General features: G+C 41.0%; 1 protein-coding gene across 2 annotated transcripts in view; it reads right to left on the bottom strand.

The window, feature by feature from the left end:
* Positions 1 to 14488, bottom strand: part of LOC148863996 (Zn-dependent exopeptidases superfamily protein) — a 35068-nt gene that overhangs the window by 13464 nt on the left and 7116 nt on the right. The window contains exons 6-7 of one of the 2 annotated variants that reach the window (XM_088976766.1): positions 2457 to 2589; positions 2270 to 2341 (exon numbers count right to left, since the gene is read on the bottom strand). In XM_088976766.1, the coding sequence (XP_088832892.1) occupies positions 2270 to 2341; positions 2457 to 2589 (205 nt within the window). Of the gene's footprint in view, positions 1 to 2269; positions 2342 to 2456; positions 2595 to 14488 lie in introns of both variants that reach the window. The other variant, XM_088976767.1, reaches the window with a different exon arrangement.

Genomic DNA, 14488 nt, shown 5'->3' on the forward strand with positions numbered 1-14488 from the left:
ATTTGAGGCTCCGGAGTCAATAACCCAAGGAGAATCAGTGGTATGAGAGGACACATGGAAGGCAGTGGCAGTGTTACCTGATGTAGACGCGAAAGAGGTAGGGGGAGTAGGACCAGAATCCATCTGGCGGAGAGTCCTACCATACAATTCCAAATGGTCACGAATGGAGTTGATAATTTCTTCCTTAGGGTCAGAACTGGGATGCCTCTCCTGAGTTACCAATGGACTAGTCTCTATCGACGCCATATTAGCTAAGTTATACTTTTTCTGATTTTGCTGGCTTGGTTTCTTGCCCTGATCAGGTGTTGACTTCTTACCCAAATCCTGTGCCCATTTAGGTTTTCCATGGAGATCCCAACATGTATCTCTCGTGTGTCGTGCCTTCTGGCAGTGAGTGCACCAAAGTTTACTCTTATCATATGTTCTCTTCTGAGAGTCACCTTTCTTAAAAGCACCTCCGACATTTGTATTTGAATTTCCCCGGACAGCTAGGGCAACTGACTCCCCCTCTACACAATTCATCACACTTCTTCTACTCTCTTCTGACTGCACTAAGGCATACACCTCCTGAACTGATGGCAAGTCTTTACTACCCAAGATCTGCACCCTGATGGACTCATATGAAGGATTCAGCCCTAAGAGGAAGGCGAAGACCCATTGTTGAGATACAAGTGACTTATACGCCTTTGCATCTTCATCACACTTCCAATTCACATTCTGGTAGTGATCAAGTTCTTTCCATATCGATGTCAAATCAGAATAGTACATCGAGAGACTCCTCTCCCCCTGCTTGCAAGTAGAGGATTCAGCTTGCAGTTGATATATCTTGGCATAGTGTTTCTGCTCTGAATAGGTGGACTTTGCTTATTCCCATATCTCACAAGCAATTTCAGCCCACATAAAAGTCTTCCTTACCTGTGGTAGCATGGAAACCAAGAGCCATGACATCACCATACTATTCTCTTGGTTCCACCTACCATATTCAGCACTTTCGTACTTTGGTTCCTTCACTCTCCCATTGATGTATCCTATTTTCCCCCTACCAGTGATGTAGAGTTTTATTCCCCTAGACCACTCAAGGTAGTTCAGACCATCAAAGGGAATAACAGCCACGGGGAAACTCATATCCATTCCCCCACTCACTCCATTGTAGCTCCCTGGAATCTCTGAAGTAACAGAATTCTCAGACTACATGGTAAGCACAAGTTTTTTTATCTAAACTCTCAACTTAGGATCCCTCCTTATATCGACAAAAGCTCCACACACAACAATTCTGTTCTGGACTTAATCTGAGCACAAAAACAAACAGCACCAACTTCCAAAGAAGAACTATGACGAGACTGATTTTCACCACAACATTAATCAATAACGTGTAAGTTCCACCACAGCATTAATCAATAAGAGAGATCCTAACACACATGAAATCAGACTAACAAGCAGAGAAAACAGGTCATCTACGACCTACAATCACCTTTTCATAGGTACTGGATCACACGATCCAACAAATAAAAGATATAACCCTCACAAAAGTCTGTCGACATTCAGTGGTTTGGATTCATTTGCTCTCCACTTGGTACACGACCAAGGAAATAAATAAAAGAAGAAAGAAAACTTTAGGGTTGTACCAGTTGCAGATCTGATTTGATCAGCCCAGATTCAGTCCTCTGTTCCGCCCAGATTCAGCAACTTGAAGAGAAAAAACTTGGTCGCCCAAATTCAACAGCCTTGCTCTGATACCATCTTGACAATAAATCCGATTGAAATATGAGGAAGTAGAGAAGAGAATGAAAGAAGAGAGAAAGGAGAAGGAAGAAAGGAAGACGAAAAAGTTTGGAGCAATAGAACAGTGTTGGCGGCGCCAGCTTTTATTATATTATATAGGGCGGCAGAAAAAAGAAGGGAAAAGACCCTTGTGCCCCTGTTGTAAGTGAGTACAATAACAAAAATAACAGAAACAAAAAACGCTTTAACTATCCAAACAGGCCCTAACACAAATAACTACATTATTTCAACAAAACCAATTTTTTATGTATGGATTAAGAATTTTAAGACCTTTGTTTGGACTTTTTTGGGCTTGCCTCATGGGGCTTAGTTGAGGGTTGAGGGTCTAGGGGTGGAGCTCCAGGGAAAAAAATATATCCATAACAATAACCACATGAACAAAATATCCATATCAACAGAATATTTACCAAGTACAAAAATAGACTACAGAATAAGCTAAGCATGTCACAAACTAGCTTTCAGGAAAAGTAATTTAAGCTTTTTATACCTGCTTCTTAATCTTGTCTATACCATCGATATGAGAAAGAGCATCAACTGCTGCTACCAATGAAATCATCCCCTGGACATTTGTTCAAGATATTGCATGTTGATCACATTAAAATTAGAAAATATTCATAGCAAAATAACTGAATCCAACAATGATGAATTTCTATTTTTAGTAGACTTTGTCTTACAGATAAAGGAGAATCAGCACCAAGACTCTTGTCACGGAAAAATGATGCAGAATCCATGGATGCCACTGCTAGTAAGATGGGCTTGGGCTGTTCTGAGGATGAAATATTAATCGGTGGAAGAGAAGACCAGACACTGCCCTTCACATTTCAGAACCACGAATAAAGGTTAAGGTGTGAAAATCATCTGGATTATCCTTCTCATAAAGTCCCAGATCAATAATGTATCCCAACTATATCCAAAAAGCTCAAACTATTCTATGGAAAGAAAATTCAAATTTCTATATTATTAAAAGATAAGACACTGACCAGAACAAAACAGCCTATAGCATATAAAGTTAATTTCCACTTATCTCCCACAAGCATTGTATAATCCTTGTAGGATTAGAACATAGGCAATCACATACTAGAATTTTGATGTTGTTTAGTTAATGAAATTTGAAGCATTCAACAAGGTGCTCTCCCTAGAGAAAGAACCACCTAAATGCAAACAATGGCCCAATAAATGAAAACCTAAGCAGCAAAAGGTAAAAGCCATGTTTCCTTGCAGCAATGTTTCATCAACTTTAACTTGAATGTACAGTATCTCCTCCCCCACCTACCAAGACAACCTAAGATTTTATAAAGGGAGGAGATCCAATGGTTTGTTCTTTTAGCAAAGGCTGAACAACCAAGGAATCTTCCATGCGGCAAATTTGTTTGGAGACAAAATTGGACCCGCATATCCTCTCCCTATTATCTATTAACAAGAAAAAATTGAGACCAAAAACCTTTGCCACTTAGCGCCCCCCCCCCCCCAACAAAAAACAAAAAAAACAAGACAAAACAAAACTCTTCCACATAGCAGAAATATAGTAGGTCATGTAGGAGAGTCCCCTGCCTGGTCAATCAGGGAATTTGGTTTAGTTGGTTGTTTTTTGTATGTTTGGGCTTGGAAGTTTTCTTGGGTTTATTAATTGGAGACTTTTTTGTGTAGTGCTTGGTTATTGTTTGGGTGCTCTTTTTGTTGTGAAGGTGGTTAGGACAGGTTTTGCTTTTCCCTTCTCCTTCTCTCGGGTGACTTCTTGTCACTTTCCTTGTATTTCTTTTTTTTTATCAGTAAATATGTATTTTATTAAAATTCAGATTGTAAGCAGTTTATACAACTTGATGATGGGTCTGCTGATCCCTTTTAATCACTCTATTCACCCCTCATTACAGTGTAGCCCAAAATAATTGCTGTCTCAATGCCCCTTGCTTTGCTAATCCATCAGCTAGCCCATTTGCACTTCTTCGGACCCATTTAAATTCAGCCTCAACCTCCTTTGCAATCTTATCCACTTCCCTAATCACATGTTTAAACGTCCATGGGTGTGGATGCAATTTGTTGCCCATGAAATTACTACTTTTAAGTCCCCTTCCACTTCAACATGTCAGCATCCAAGTTGTTTGGCTAGCTTTAACCCCTATAGTAATGCCAATAGTTCAACCTTCAGCGAGTTTCCGTTGCCAATCAACATACCCAATATCCTCCTATCAGAGTTTCTTAATACTCCTCCTATTCCTGAGATGCCTGGATTTCCATATGAGCACCCATCAAAATTCAGCTTTACTTTATTGCCTTCAAGTGGTTTCCACTCCAGCCTTACTTTATCTCTTACTCTCAAAGATTGTGCTACTCCGGACCATGTTCTTAGAATATCTACGACTGAAAAGACTTGAAAGCAGTCTGAGGGTTTTACCCAATGGGCTACTTTCACCTTGATACTATCAATCACTTCCTCTATTGTTCTACTTTTTTCCAAGAAAATTCTGTTGTTCCTCTCTTCCCATGTTACCCAACAAATTTCTGCCTTTGTTGCTTTCCACATTACCATCCCTCTTTTCTTTCTCTGTCTCAAGAAATCATGGTTGAAGAGTCCTGCCACATCTTAAGGGGGAACCCACCTGCAGCCAAAGAGAATACAAAAGAATTCCCAAATTCGATGCACAAAAGAACAAGATATCATTAAATGAGAAAGGGTCTCACCACTTTCCTTACACAGTGAACACACATGAGGAGAAAGGCAAATATATGGCCTTCTTTTCTGCAGCATATCACAAGTGTTTACCTTACCAAGGAATACTTCCCAGCAGAAAGCTTGGATCTTCGGGGGAATAGGCTTGCACAAAATTTCTTTCACAGGGAAAATCCCACCTAGAGGGTTGGGGGAAGCAAGTACTTTGAAGAAAGAGAAGCAAGAAAAGAGGACGTCTGGAGAGCCTACCCAGATTCTAGAGTCTTCCAACGAAGGGTCCAAGTGGATCTTCCCTAAGAGTTCTAGCAAACGGATTAAGGATTCACACTCATTCTCCCTTAGTCCCCTTCTAAAGCCCAAATTCCAGTTCACACCAGTTGGACACGGTGATCCCAACATGGATATAGCTTCCCCCTTAAGGTTAGATAGCGCAAAGGGATCAGGGAATTGGTCTTTTAGTGGGGTTTCCCCTACCCATAGATCTTCCCATAACAGAATTATATTACCTTGTCCCACATCGAACTGGATGGAATTGAGGAAAGTAGGATAGATTTCATGAATCGCTTTCCAAGGAGAAGCTAAAGACCTGTGAGGGGAAACTTTTGCATCCTAGCCATTTCCAACCACCCCGTGAATGCTCTCAATCACTTTGTGCCACAACCTGTCGCCCTCAAAGGGAAACCTCCAAAGCCACTTACCTAGTAGAGATGTGTTCCTCAAAAGGATGTTCCCAATTCCCAAACCCCCTTGTTCCCTGGGTTTACTAACCTACTCCCACTTGATCAAGTGATCCTTCCCTTCCTATCTTGGGTCCCATAGGAAATCTCTCATATACTTCTCTAAGCACCCTGCTACCTTAGAAGGGATTCTAAAAGTTGAAAGGAAATAGGTGAGGAGGTTTGCCAGAGTGGCTCTAATTAGGGTTATTCTTCCACCCAAAGAAATGTAATTCCTCTTCCAAAGGGCTAACTTCCTATCAAACCTTTCTAACACTGGTTTCCAAAAATCAGCTGACTTGGGATTTCCTCCTAAGGGTAAACCTAGGTAACTAATAGGCCAGCTTCTGATCTAACACCCTAAGATTTCCCAAAATCTTATTAGTTCTCCTTCCTCCAAATTGACCCATACAATTCCACTTTTGGTCCAATTTATCCTCAGCCCTATTACTCCCACAAAATTATTCAGCAGCACCCTCAAATTTTCCACCAACTCCTCATTGTTTCCTTCACAAAAAAATATAGTGTCATCTGCAAATTGGAGATGGGTAACAATCACTCGGTTTCTACCTACCCTCCACCCTCTTATGAGGCCTTGACATCAGCTTTTGCAAATTGTTTCCTTGTATTTCTTTTTTCTTTCAATAAATTTGTATTTTATTATGAAAAAAATAAGGGACCTTTCCCTTTCATAGATAGCCAACTCATATAATCTAACAATAAAAATTGTGGGAACCAATTTGGTTCTACCATTTATAACTAATAGCCATTAAGTAATGTATGAATTCATATACTTGCATAGTACATACAGTTAATAATATAATATTTTTATCTAACACAAACCTTAAATAAATTATTAAAATATAAAGGACAAAGATAATTTTGATCATCCTTTTAGGCTCTGATTGTTTGCAGTGTAAATCCAAACTGGGTTCCAAATTTGCACCCTGTTTGGATTCACATGTATTATTCATAACAAAAAATTGCACTCCTTGGGGTAAAATTTGCACTTTTAGCCTTATTTGCACTCATTGTCAATGCAAATTCTTCATCCCAAAAAATGATGAAAGCCTTGCTTCACATTCCCTCAACCTTCATTTACTCCCATATAAAGTGTGGACCACATCATTTTATTTCCTATTTTACTCCTCTCATATGAACAAAACAATGTAAAATGTGAGGCAAAAGGGGACCAGAATTTGCACTTTCCCATTTACATTGCTATGCAATGCAAACAATTGGAGCCTTATGAAAAATAAAAATCAGTTTCTTGAAAATTGATATTAGAATTCTGCTTGCAGTGCAAATCATAACAGGATACAAATTTTGCACTTGGTTCAGTTTTGTATCCATTTGCTTGTAACTATGATTTGCACTTTATCTGATACAAAATCCATACTTTTTGTCTCATTTGCACTCACTGGGAGTGCAAGGTTTGCATCTCAAAAACTGATGCAAAAATTTACACCACATTCCTACCTCAATCCTCTGACCTCTCTTATATAAAGTAGGGCTGCATCACCTTGCTTCCTACCTCACTCCCAAACAAACAGCCCTCCTACTTCTGTTCTCTTTCATATAAAGTGAAGACTATTCCATTTTACTTCTCACAAATAAAAAAGACAGTCGAATCTGAAGCAAAAGAAAACCAGAATTTACACTTAGCCTATTTGCACTCCTATACGTTTATACCAGTGCACATGAAACTCACAGTGCAAATAAGCTGAGCCTAGAGAATAAAAGAAGTCTTTTGAGAAGAGGTATCATTAACAAAGGATGACTTAATGGATGTTTTTGAGGAGTTTTTTTATCAATAACAGAAAAGACTTTATATTTAATTAAAAATAAAAGGATGCAAGGAAAGAAACATCTTCCAGATCCCGTCGAGCCAAATCCCAAATATATTAATGGGGGAGTAAATGCCACTTTTGTTGCCCTAATCCCTAAAAAAGATGGGCAGCCCATCCCAAGGACTTTTAGACCCATCAGCCTAATAGGGGGGCTTTGCAAAATCATTTCCAAGGTTCTTTCTCTTAGGATTGAAAAAGGTGCTAGCCTCTGTAATTAATATCAAGGGGTGTTTGTGACTTTGTACAAGACAAATAATTGATTAAATCCTTATAACAAATGAGTGTGCCCAAGAAATGAGAAAATCAGGGAGAAAAGGTTGGGTTTGCAAGCTGGGAGTTCCTGGAGGAGGTCTTAGAAAAGAGTGGTTTCACTGAGAGATAGAGGAAGTGGATTTGAGATTGTTTAGGATGTTCTCCTTACAGTATTTTAGTGAATGGCTTGGCTAAATATTTCTTTCCTGTGAGGATAGGCCCTAGACAGGGTAACCCCATTTCACCCTTCTTATTCACAAATTACATTAGTAGCATATGTGCTCAGTTGCCACATGGCCCACATTTCCAGAGCAGATAATAGGGGTCTCACTAAAGGCTTCAGAATAGGGCGTGAATAGGTAGTAGTTTCTCACTTGCAATTCGCTGATGACATCATTATATTCTTTGAGGATGCTAGAGAGAATATGATAAGGAATGTGAAGCTTTTAATCCAGTGCTTTTAGAGAATGCCAAACTTGAAGGTCAATTTAGGGAAAAAGGCTTCCAAGTGGGGGGTTAAATTGAGTAGAGATGAAGAATTACGTTACACTGAAGCCTAGGGTTGTTCAATTACTTTGTGGCTTATTACCTATCTAGAATTACATCTGGGAGGGAACCCCAGGTCCCTTAACTTTTGGAACACTATGGTGGACAAATTAATAAGAAGCTTGCCTCATGGAAAAGAAACTGCATTTCTTTGGGAAGAAGGATAACTCTATCAAGGCCGCATTGACAAATCTTCCAATGCACTATGGTGGACAAATTAATAAGAAGCTGGCCTCATGGAAAAGAAACTGCATTTCTTTGGGTGGAAGGATAACTCTATCAAGGCTGCATTGACAAATCTCCCAATGCACTTCCTATCAGTATTCAAAATACTTGTACAAGTAGCAAAGAGATTAAGAAAGGTGATAAGAGACTTTGTTTGGGACTCAAGTGACAACAAGAAGTGCCATCTTGTTAAATAGGAGATAATGTTAGGGATGAAGAAGGATGGGGGCTTGGGTTTGGGCAAAATTTTGAGGAACATGTCATTGTTGGGAAAATAGCTGTGTTAGTTTCCTCTAGAAGCAAACAAGTTGTGGCATTTTGTCACCAAAAGCATTACGGATTGAATCCTAATGGGGGGGGGGGGGGGGGGATATCACTTTCAAAGATAAATTCCCTAATTTTTACAGCTTGTCTCATCATCATCCAAGCCTTATCCCAACTATAAGGCTACATGAATCCTGTTTCACCTTTCCGTTCTGTTTAACGCCATGTCCATTGTTAAATTATTGGTGCTTCATTCATTTCTTACTACCCATGTCCTTTTTGGTCTACCCCTAGCCCTTCTAATCCCTTCATCCCTTCTTTTATTTTGAGTTACATTACCTCTTACTAATGGGGGGAGGGGGTAATATTGTCAACTCATGTATTATTGTTGCCCTAATATAAATTGTAATCTGAAGAGCTATACTCAAAGTAGCAAGGAAGAGAAGAGAACCACAAAACTGAAGAGAATGTCGAACTGTACTATCCAGTCGACCAGTCCTTTATTTATAGATGAATATAGTACAAGGTACAAGAAATTACTGGGATGCCCCTGATTAGTGATGGGACACCCAGATGACTTAAATCATTAAACAGGATTAGGCCCATTAACACAAGCCTAGTTACAAGATAAGTTAAAACATAAGAATGGGCTAATAAGAACTCTTATCAGCCGAACATCACTCTAACATTCTAACACTCCCCCTCAAGCTAAGCATGAATATCAATCATGTTTAGCTTGCCAAGTATGTCCCTGAACTTCGTTGATGCCAGCCCTTTAGTTAATACATCTGCAATCTGCATCTCTGATGGAGTATAAGGCACATAAAGTTCTCCTGAAATAATTCTCTCTCTGACAAAGTGTCGATCAATTTCAATATGTTTTGTCATGTCATGCTGCACAGGATTGTTGACAATGTTGATAGCAGCTTTATTATCACAATACAGCTTGAGAGGACCCTCAGTCTTGATACCAAGCTCATTAAGGAGAGTCCTGAGCCATAAGAGTTCAGCAACCCCGTGTGCCATAGCCCGGTATTCTGCTTCTGCACTTGATCTAGCCACAACATTCTGCTTCTTATTACGCCATGTGACTAGGTTTCCTCCCAAGAATGTACAGTAACCTGAGGTTGATTTTCTGTCTCCAACGGACCCAGCCCAATCAGCATCAGTGTAGGCTTCAATTTCAAGTTTGTTGTTTTTTCTGAATAGAATTCCTTTCCCTGGGCAAGTCTTCAAGTATCTGAGGATTCTTTCCACTGCTCTCATATGAGGGGTCTTTGGTGAGTGCATGAATTGACTGACAACATGCACTGCATAGGCAATGTCTGGCCGAGTAAGGGATAAGTATATCAGTTTTCCTACCAACTTTTGGTACCTTTCCTTATCACAGTATTCCTCACCCATTGATTCTTGTAATCCATGGCTTGGTTCTATTGGAGTGTCTGCTGGCCTGCACCCCATCATGCCTGTTTCCTCTAGGAGATCTAGCACATACTTTCTTTGACATATGTAGATTCCTTCTCTTGATCTAGCAACTTCAATTCCAAGAAAGCATCTCAGATTTCCCAGGTCTTTGATCTCAAATTCTGATGCTAAGAACTCCTTCAGCCTCTTCATCTCTTTCACATCATTTCCAGTAATCACCATATCATCCACATACACAATGAGTGTTGTAAGTTTGTCATCTTGTCTCTTTGTAAACAATGTATGATCTGCACTACTCTGAGTGTACCCTACTTTCTTCATGGCCAAACAAAGTCTCTCAAACCATGCCCGGGGAGATTGCTTCAAACCATATAATGCTTTCCTTAGTTTACATACCTTCTTTCCAACATCATATCCAGGTGGGGGTTCCATGAATACCTCTTCAAGAAGGTCACCATTTAGGAAGGCATTCTTCACATCCAGCTGATGAAGTTCCCAAGAGAATTTTGCTGCTAGTGACAGTAGAACCCTGATTGTGTTGAGCTTTGCTACTAGGGCAAAGGTTTCCTTGTAGTCAATTCCTTCCTTTTGTGTAAATCCCTTTGCCACAAGTCTGGCCTTGTACCTCTCAATTGACCCATCTTCCCTGTGCTTTACTGTGAATACCCACTTGCACCCAACAGTGCCTTTCCCTTCTGGCAGGTCCACCAATTCCCATGCCCTTGCTTTCATTAGGGCTTTCATCTCCTCATTCATGGCTTCTTTCCACCTTGGATCAGATGCCGCCTCTGAATACCTGGAAGGGACACATACAGAGGAAAGAGCAGACACAAAGGAATGATAGGTAGGGGATAAGTGTGAGTAAGAAACATAATCGGATATGGGATGCCGAGTGGTACAAGAACGAACAGGCTTACGGAGAGCAATAGGAAAATCCAAATCTGAATTGAGTGAGTCAAAATTACCTTGGATTGCAGAGACAGATTGATCTGAGTTCAACTGGTTGCAATCATGAGGTTGAGGGGCCTTCTTCCTTCTACTGTATGTAAGTATCTCTTTCTCTTGTTTACTGGAACCTTCAGAAGCATCAGCCGAATCTGGAGAAGCAACTGGCACAGTGGAAGTCTCACTAGGTTGACCCGGAATGTTACAGCTAGTAGTAGTGGAAGGTGATGAAATGGGAACAAAAAAGAAGGGAGAATGAGAATCCTCTTCCAACCCACTACTCTCCCCCTGAAGAGGATTCTGAGAAGACTGGAAATATGGTTGAGACTCAAAAAAGACTAAATCCCTAGTGACATATTTTTTCTTGGAGACTGGATCATAACACTTATACCCCTTCTGCGTAGGAGAGTACCCCAAAAATATTCCCTTTGTAGCCTTAGGATCCAGCTTGGTCTTCTTTGGATCTTTCACATGTATGAAGCATGTACAACCAAAAACCCGCGGGGGAAGAGGAAATTCTGGAAGAGTGGGACACAAAACAGAGAAAGGGGTCTTCATACCCAGTACCTTAGATGGCATCCGATTTATCAGGTATGATGCAGCGAGAACAGCTTGAGACCAATATTGCTTGGGCACATTGTGCTGGAAAAGAAGGGCTCGGGCTGTCTCCAATAGATGCCTGTTCTTGCGCTCAGCAACCCCATTTTGCTGAGGGGTGTAAGCACATGATGATTGATGTAACATGCCTGCATCTTCCATGAATGAGTTCAGGGATCTTTCAAAGTATTCAGCTGCATTGTCTGAACGGAATTGCTTGATCTTTTTATCAAATTGTGTTTCAACCATCTTGCAAAACATCATAGTTATCCGAGGAACTTCTTCACGTCCTTTCAACAGATAAATCCAAGTGCACCGAGAATAATGGTCAATAAAACTGATAAAGTAACGGAAGCCATCAATGGAAACAATGGGTGAAGGACCCCAAACATCAGAAAGAACCAAATCAAAAGGGGCTTGAATTTCATTACTAGAAATTGGATACATTGATCTACATTGTTTTGACATTTGACACACATCACAAATTAAACTCTGACTCAGAATGCCCTTACATAATTCGGGAAACAACATTGCTAAGGAAGAAAAGGACAAATGACCTAGCCTAGCATGCCACAAGTGCAGCCTAGCTATTGACTCCACACTTTCCGGACTAGTAGTAGAAGCTTGCAAGGCTGAGCTGACATCTTCATCAAAATAGTAGAGGCCCCCATACTCATGACCACTCCCAATCGTTCTCCTCGTCAATCTGTCCTGGAAGACACAATGAGAAGGAAAGAAAGTTATACTGCAGTTCAAGTTTTTTGTAAGCTTTGAGACAGACAACAGATTTGAGGTAAGACTAGGAACATGTAGGACTGATTTAAGAGAGAGATCCTTGCTTAGGTCAACCACCCCCTTTCCAGAGATGGTGGAGAGGGACCCATCAGCTACTCTCATCTTATCCTGGCCAGACAACAAATGATATGTGGAGAATAAGGACATATGTGTCATATGGTCAGTGGCTCCGGAATCAATCACCCAAGAGGTAGAATTAATGGAACTAGATGCACTAAATGCAGAGGTTGTACCTGATTTGGCAAGAGAGGTGGAAGCTAAAGAATTGTTCTTCAGACGAGCTAATGCCCGACTGAGAACCTCTACCTCACTAGCTGTGAAGCCCAAAATACTTGGTCCAAAGGAGTCGGCAGCCTGCCTTGCGGTGGAAGATGACACTGTCTGAATACTCTGTGAGTTGTCACTACTGTTGTTGGTGGCAAGATTCCCACTTGTTGTGTGGTCCTTATATTGCCTTTTGTCCTTTCTCAGAGCAGTTGGCTTCAGATGAGGGTACAGGACCCAACATTTCTCCTTTGTGTGTTTCTCACCACCACAATGTGTACACTTGAGGGACTTCTTGTCTGAAAATCTATTCCCCTTAGTGGAGACTAAGGTTGAATGTTCTCCAGGTAGTTCTGTTGACCGTGTCTGGGAGTCAACTTGCATCTCCTTTCTCCTTACTTCTTCATTCCTCACCAGGTAGTAGACATGGTGAAGCTCAGGTAATTCATCTCTCCCTAGAATCTGTGACCTTATACCTTCATATACAGGGTCAAGACCCGCCAGAAACTTGAAGGCTCTGCCCTCCTCAATCTGCTTATCATGCCTCCCCTTATCATTAGCATTTCCCCAATCCAAAATCAAATGGTGGTCAAGCTCTTCCCAGAGGCCTTCCAGTGTTGCAAAGTAGGTTGCCACGGACATGTCTCCTTGCCTTAGGGCTGCAATGTCTTGGTTCAGCCTGTAGATTCTAGCATTGTTCTTTTTCTGGCCATATGTCTTAGATACTTTCTCCCAAATTTTAGCAGCTGTGGGGAAGTGATGAACAGTTCTGGCCACCCTAAGAGTCATAGAGGCCAGCAACCAAGACATGACTGTGGCATTTTCCTTGCGCCACACGGTGTATTCAGGACTGCCAATTTCTGGTTGTTTCATGTCTCCATCCAAATAGCCTGTGAGCTCACGAGAGGTAATGAACAGCATTGCTGAGACAGACCACTCTCTGAAGTTATACTCATCTAGCAGCACACTTGTAATCTGCAAGCTGTGCAGATTAGGGTTTTCCAGGTTTGAGGACCTTGTAACAGGTCTGTTATCTCTAGAGGAAACTTCACCGAATAGTGAGGACATCTTGACTTCAGTCCAAAAGTTGTTCACAGTGCTGTAGGTGGTTCTGTTTAGGACTGGCCGAAGTGGTCACAGTGTTCATAGTGCTGGTAGAAGTGTTCACAGTTCGGGTACTGTGCAGTGCTGTTTAGGACTGGTCGAAGTAACTGAACCAGTTCACAGTGCTAGTAACTGAAGTTACTTCAGTTAGGGCTTGTTCTGCAACCTGAAGTAACTGTGCAGTGCAGTAACTGAAGTTCACAAAGTAGGACTGATAACCGACCTGAAGAGAATCTGTAACTGAAGTTACCACAGTTCTGCCCAAGTCTTGCTGGGGCACGAAGCTGCAACTGTAGAGAAGGCTAAGTCTTTACCACTTGTTCTGCGCAAGTCTTGCTGGAGCACGAAGCTGCAACTGTAGAGGAAGCTCTCCCCCTTTCGGCTAGTGCTAGGACTGCTGAAATCAGTCCTCAACTAGGTTTGTCCTATACAGACCTCTCTTAGTAGCCCAATAGCTACTATTTGCTGGAGATAATCTAATAGGACATCTACTTCTGGGTCTTACTTCCCTTGAGTCCTACAACCAAGAGAAACCCTAGGTTCGAACTTGCTTTACTCTCTTACACTCCTAGGTCTTCACTGCAGCAACCCAGAAAAGGAAGAGAGAAGATGAAAAGACAGCAAGAGAAAAGAGTGTGCCTGCTGAAACCAGGAAGGAGCTAATGCTTTGATACCATGTAATCTGAAGAGCTATACTCAAAGTAGCAAGGAAGAGAAGAGAACCACAGAACTGAAGAGAATGTCGAACTGTACTATCCAGTCGACCAGTCCTTTATTTATAGATGAATATAGTACAAGGTACAAGAAATTACTGGGATGCCCCTGATTAGTGATGGGACACCCAGATGACTTAAATCATTAAACAGGATTAGGCCCATTAACACAAGCCCAGTTACAAGATAAGTTAAACATAAGAATGGGCTAATAAGAACTCTTATCAGCCGAACATCACTCTAACATTCTAACATAAATAACAATTTGATGGGCTGGATTGAGTGTGCCTCCCTTCATCAAGAATCTGAATAAAAACATGGTATCAGAGCTGTAATCTGCTC

Source organism: Nelumbo lutea, chromosome 3 (genome assembly GCF_056320005.1).
Source record: "Nelumbo lutea isolate HS-2025 chromosome 3, American lotus-T2T, whole genome shotgun sequence".
NCBI classification, from domain to species: Eukaryota; Viridiplantae; Streptophyta; class Magnoliopsida; order Proteales; family Nelumbonaceae; genus Nelumbo; species Nelumbo lutea.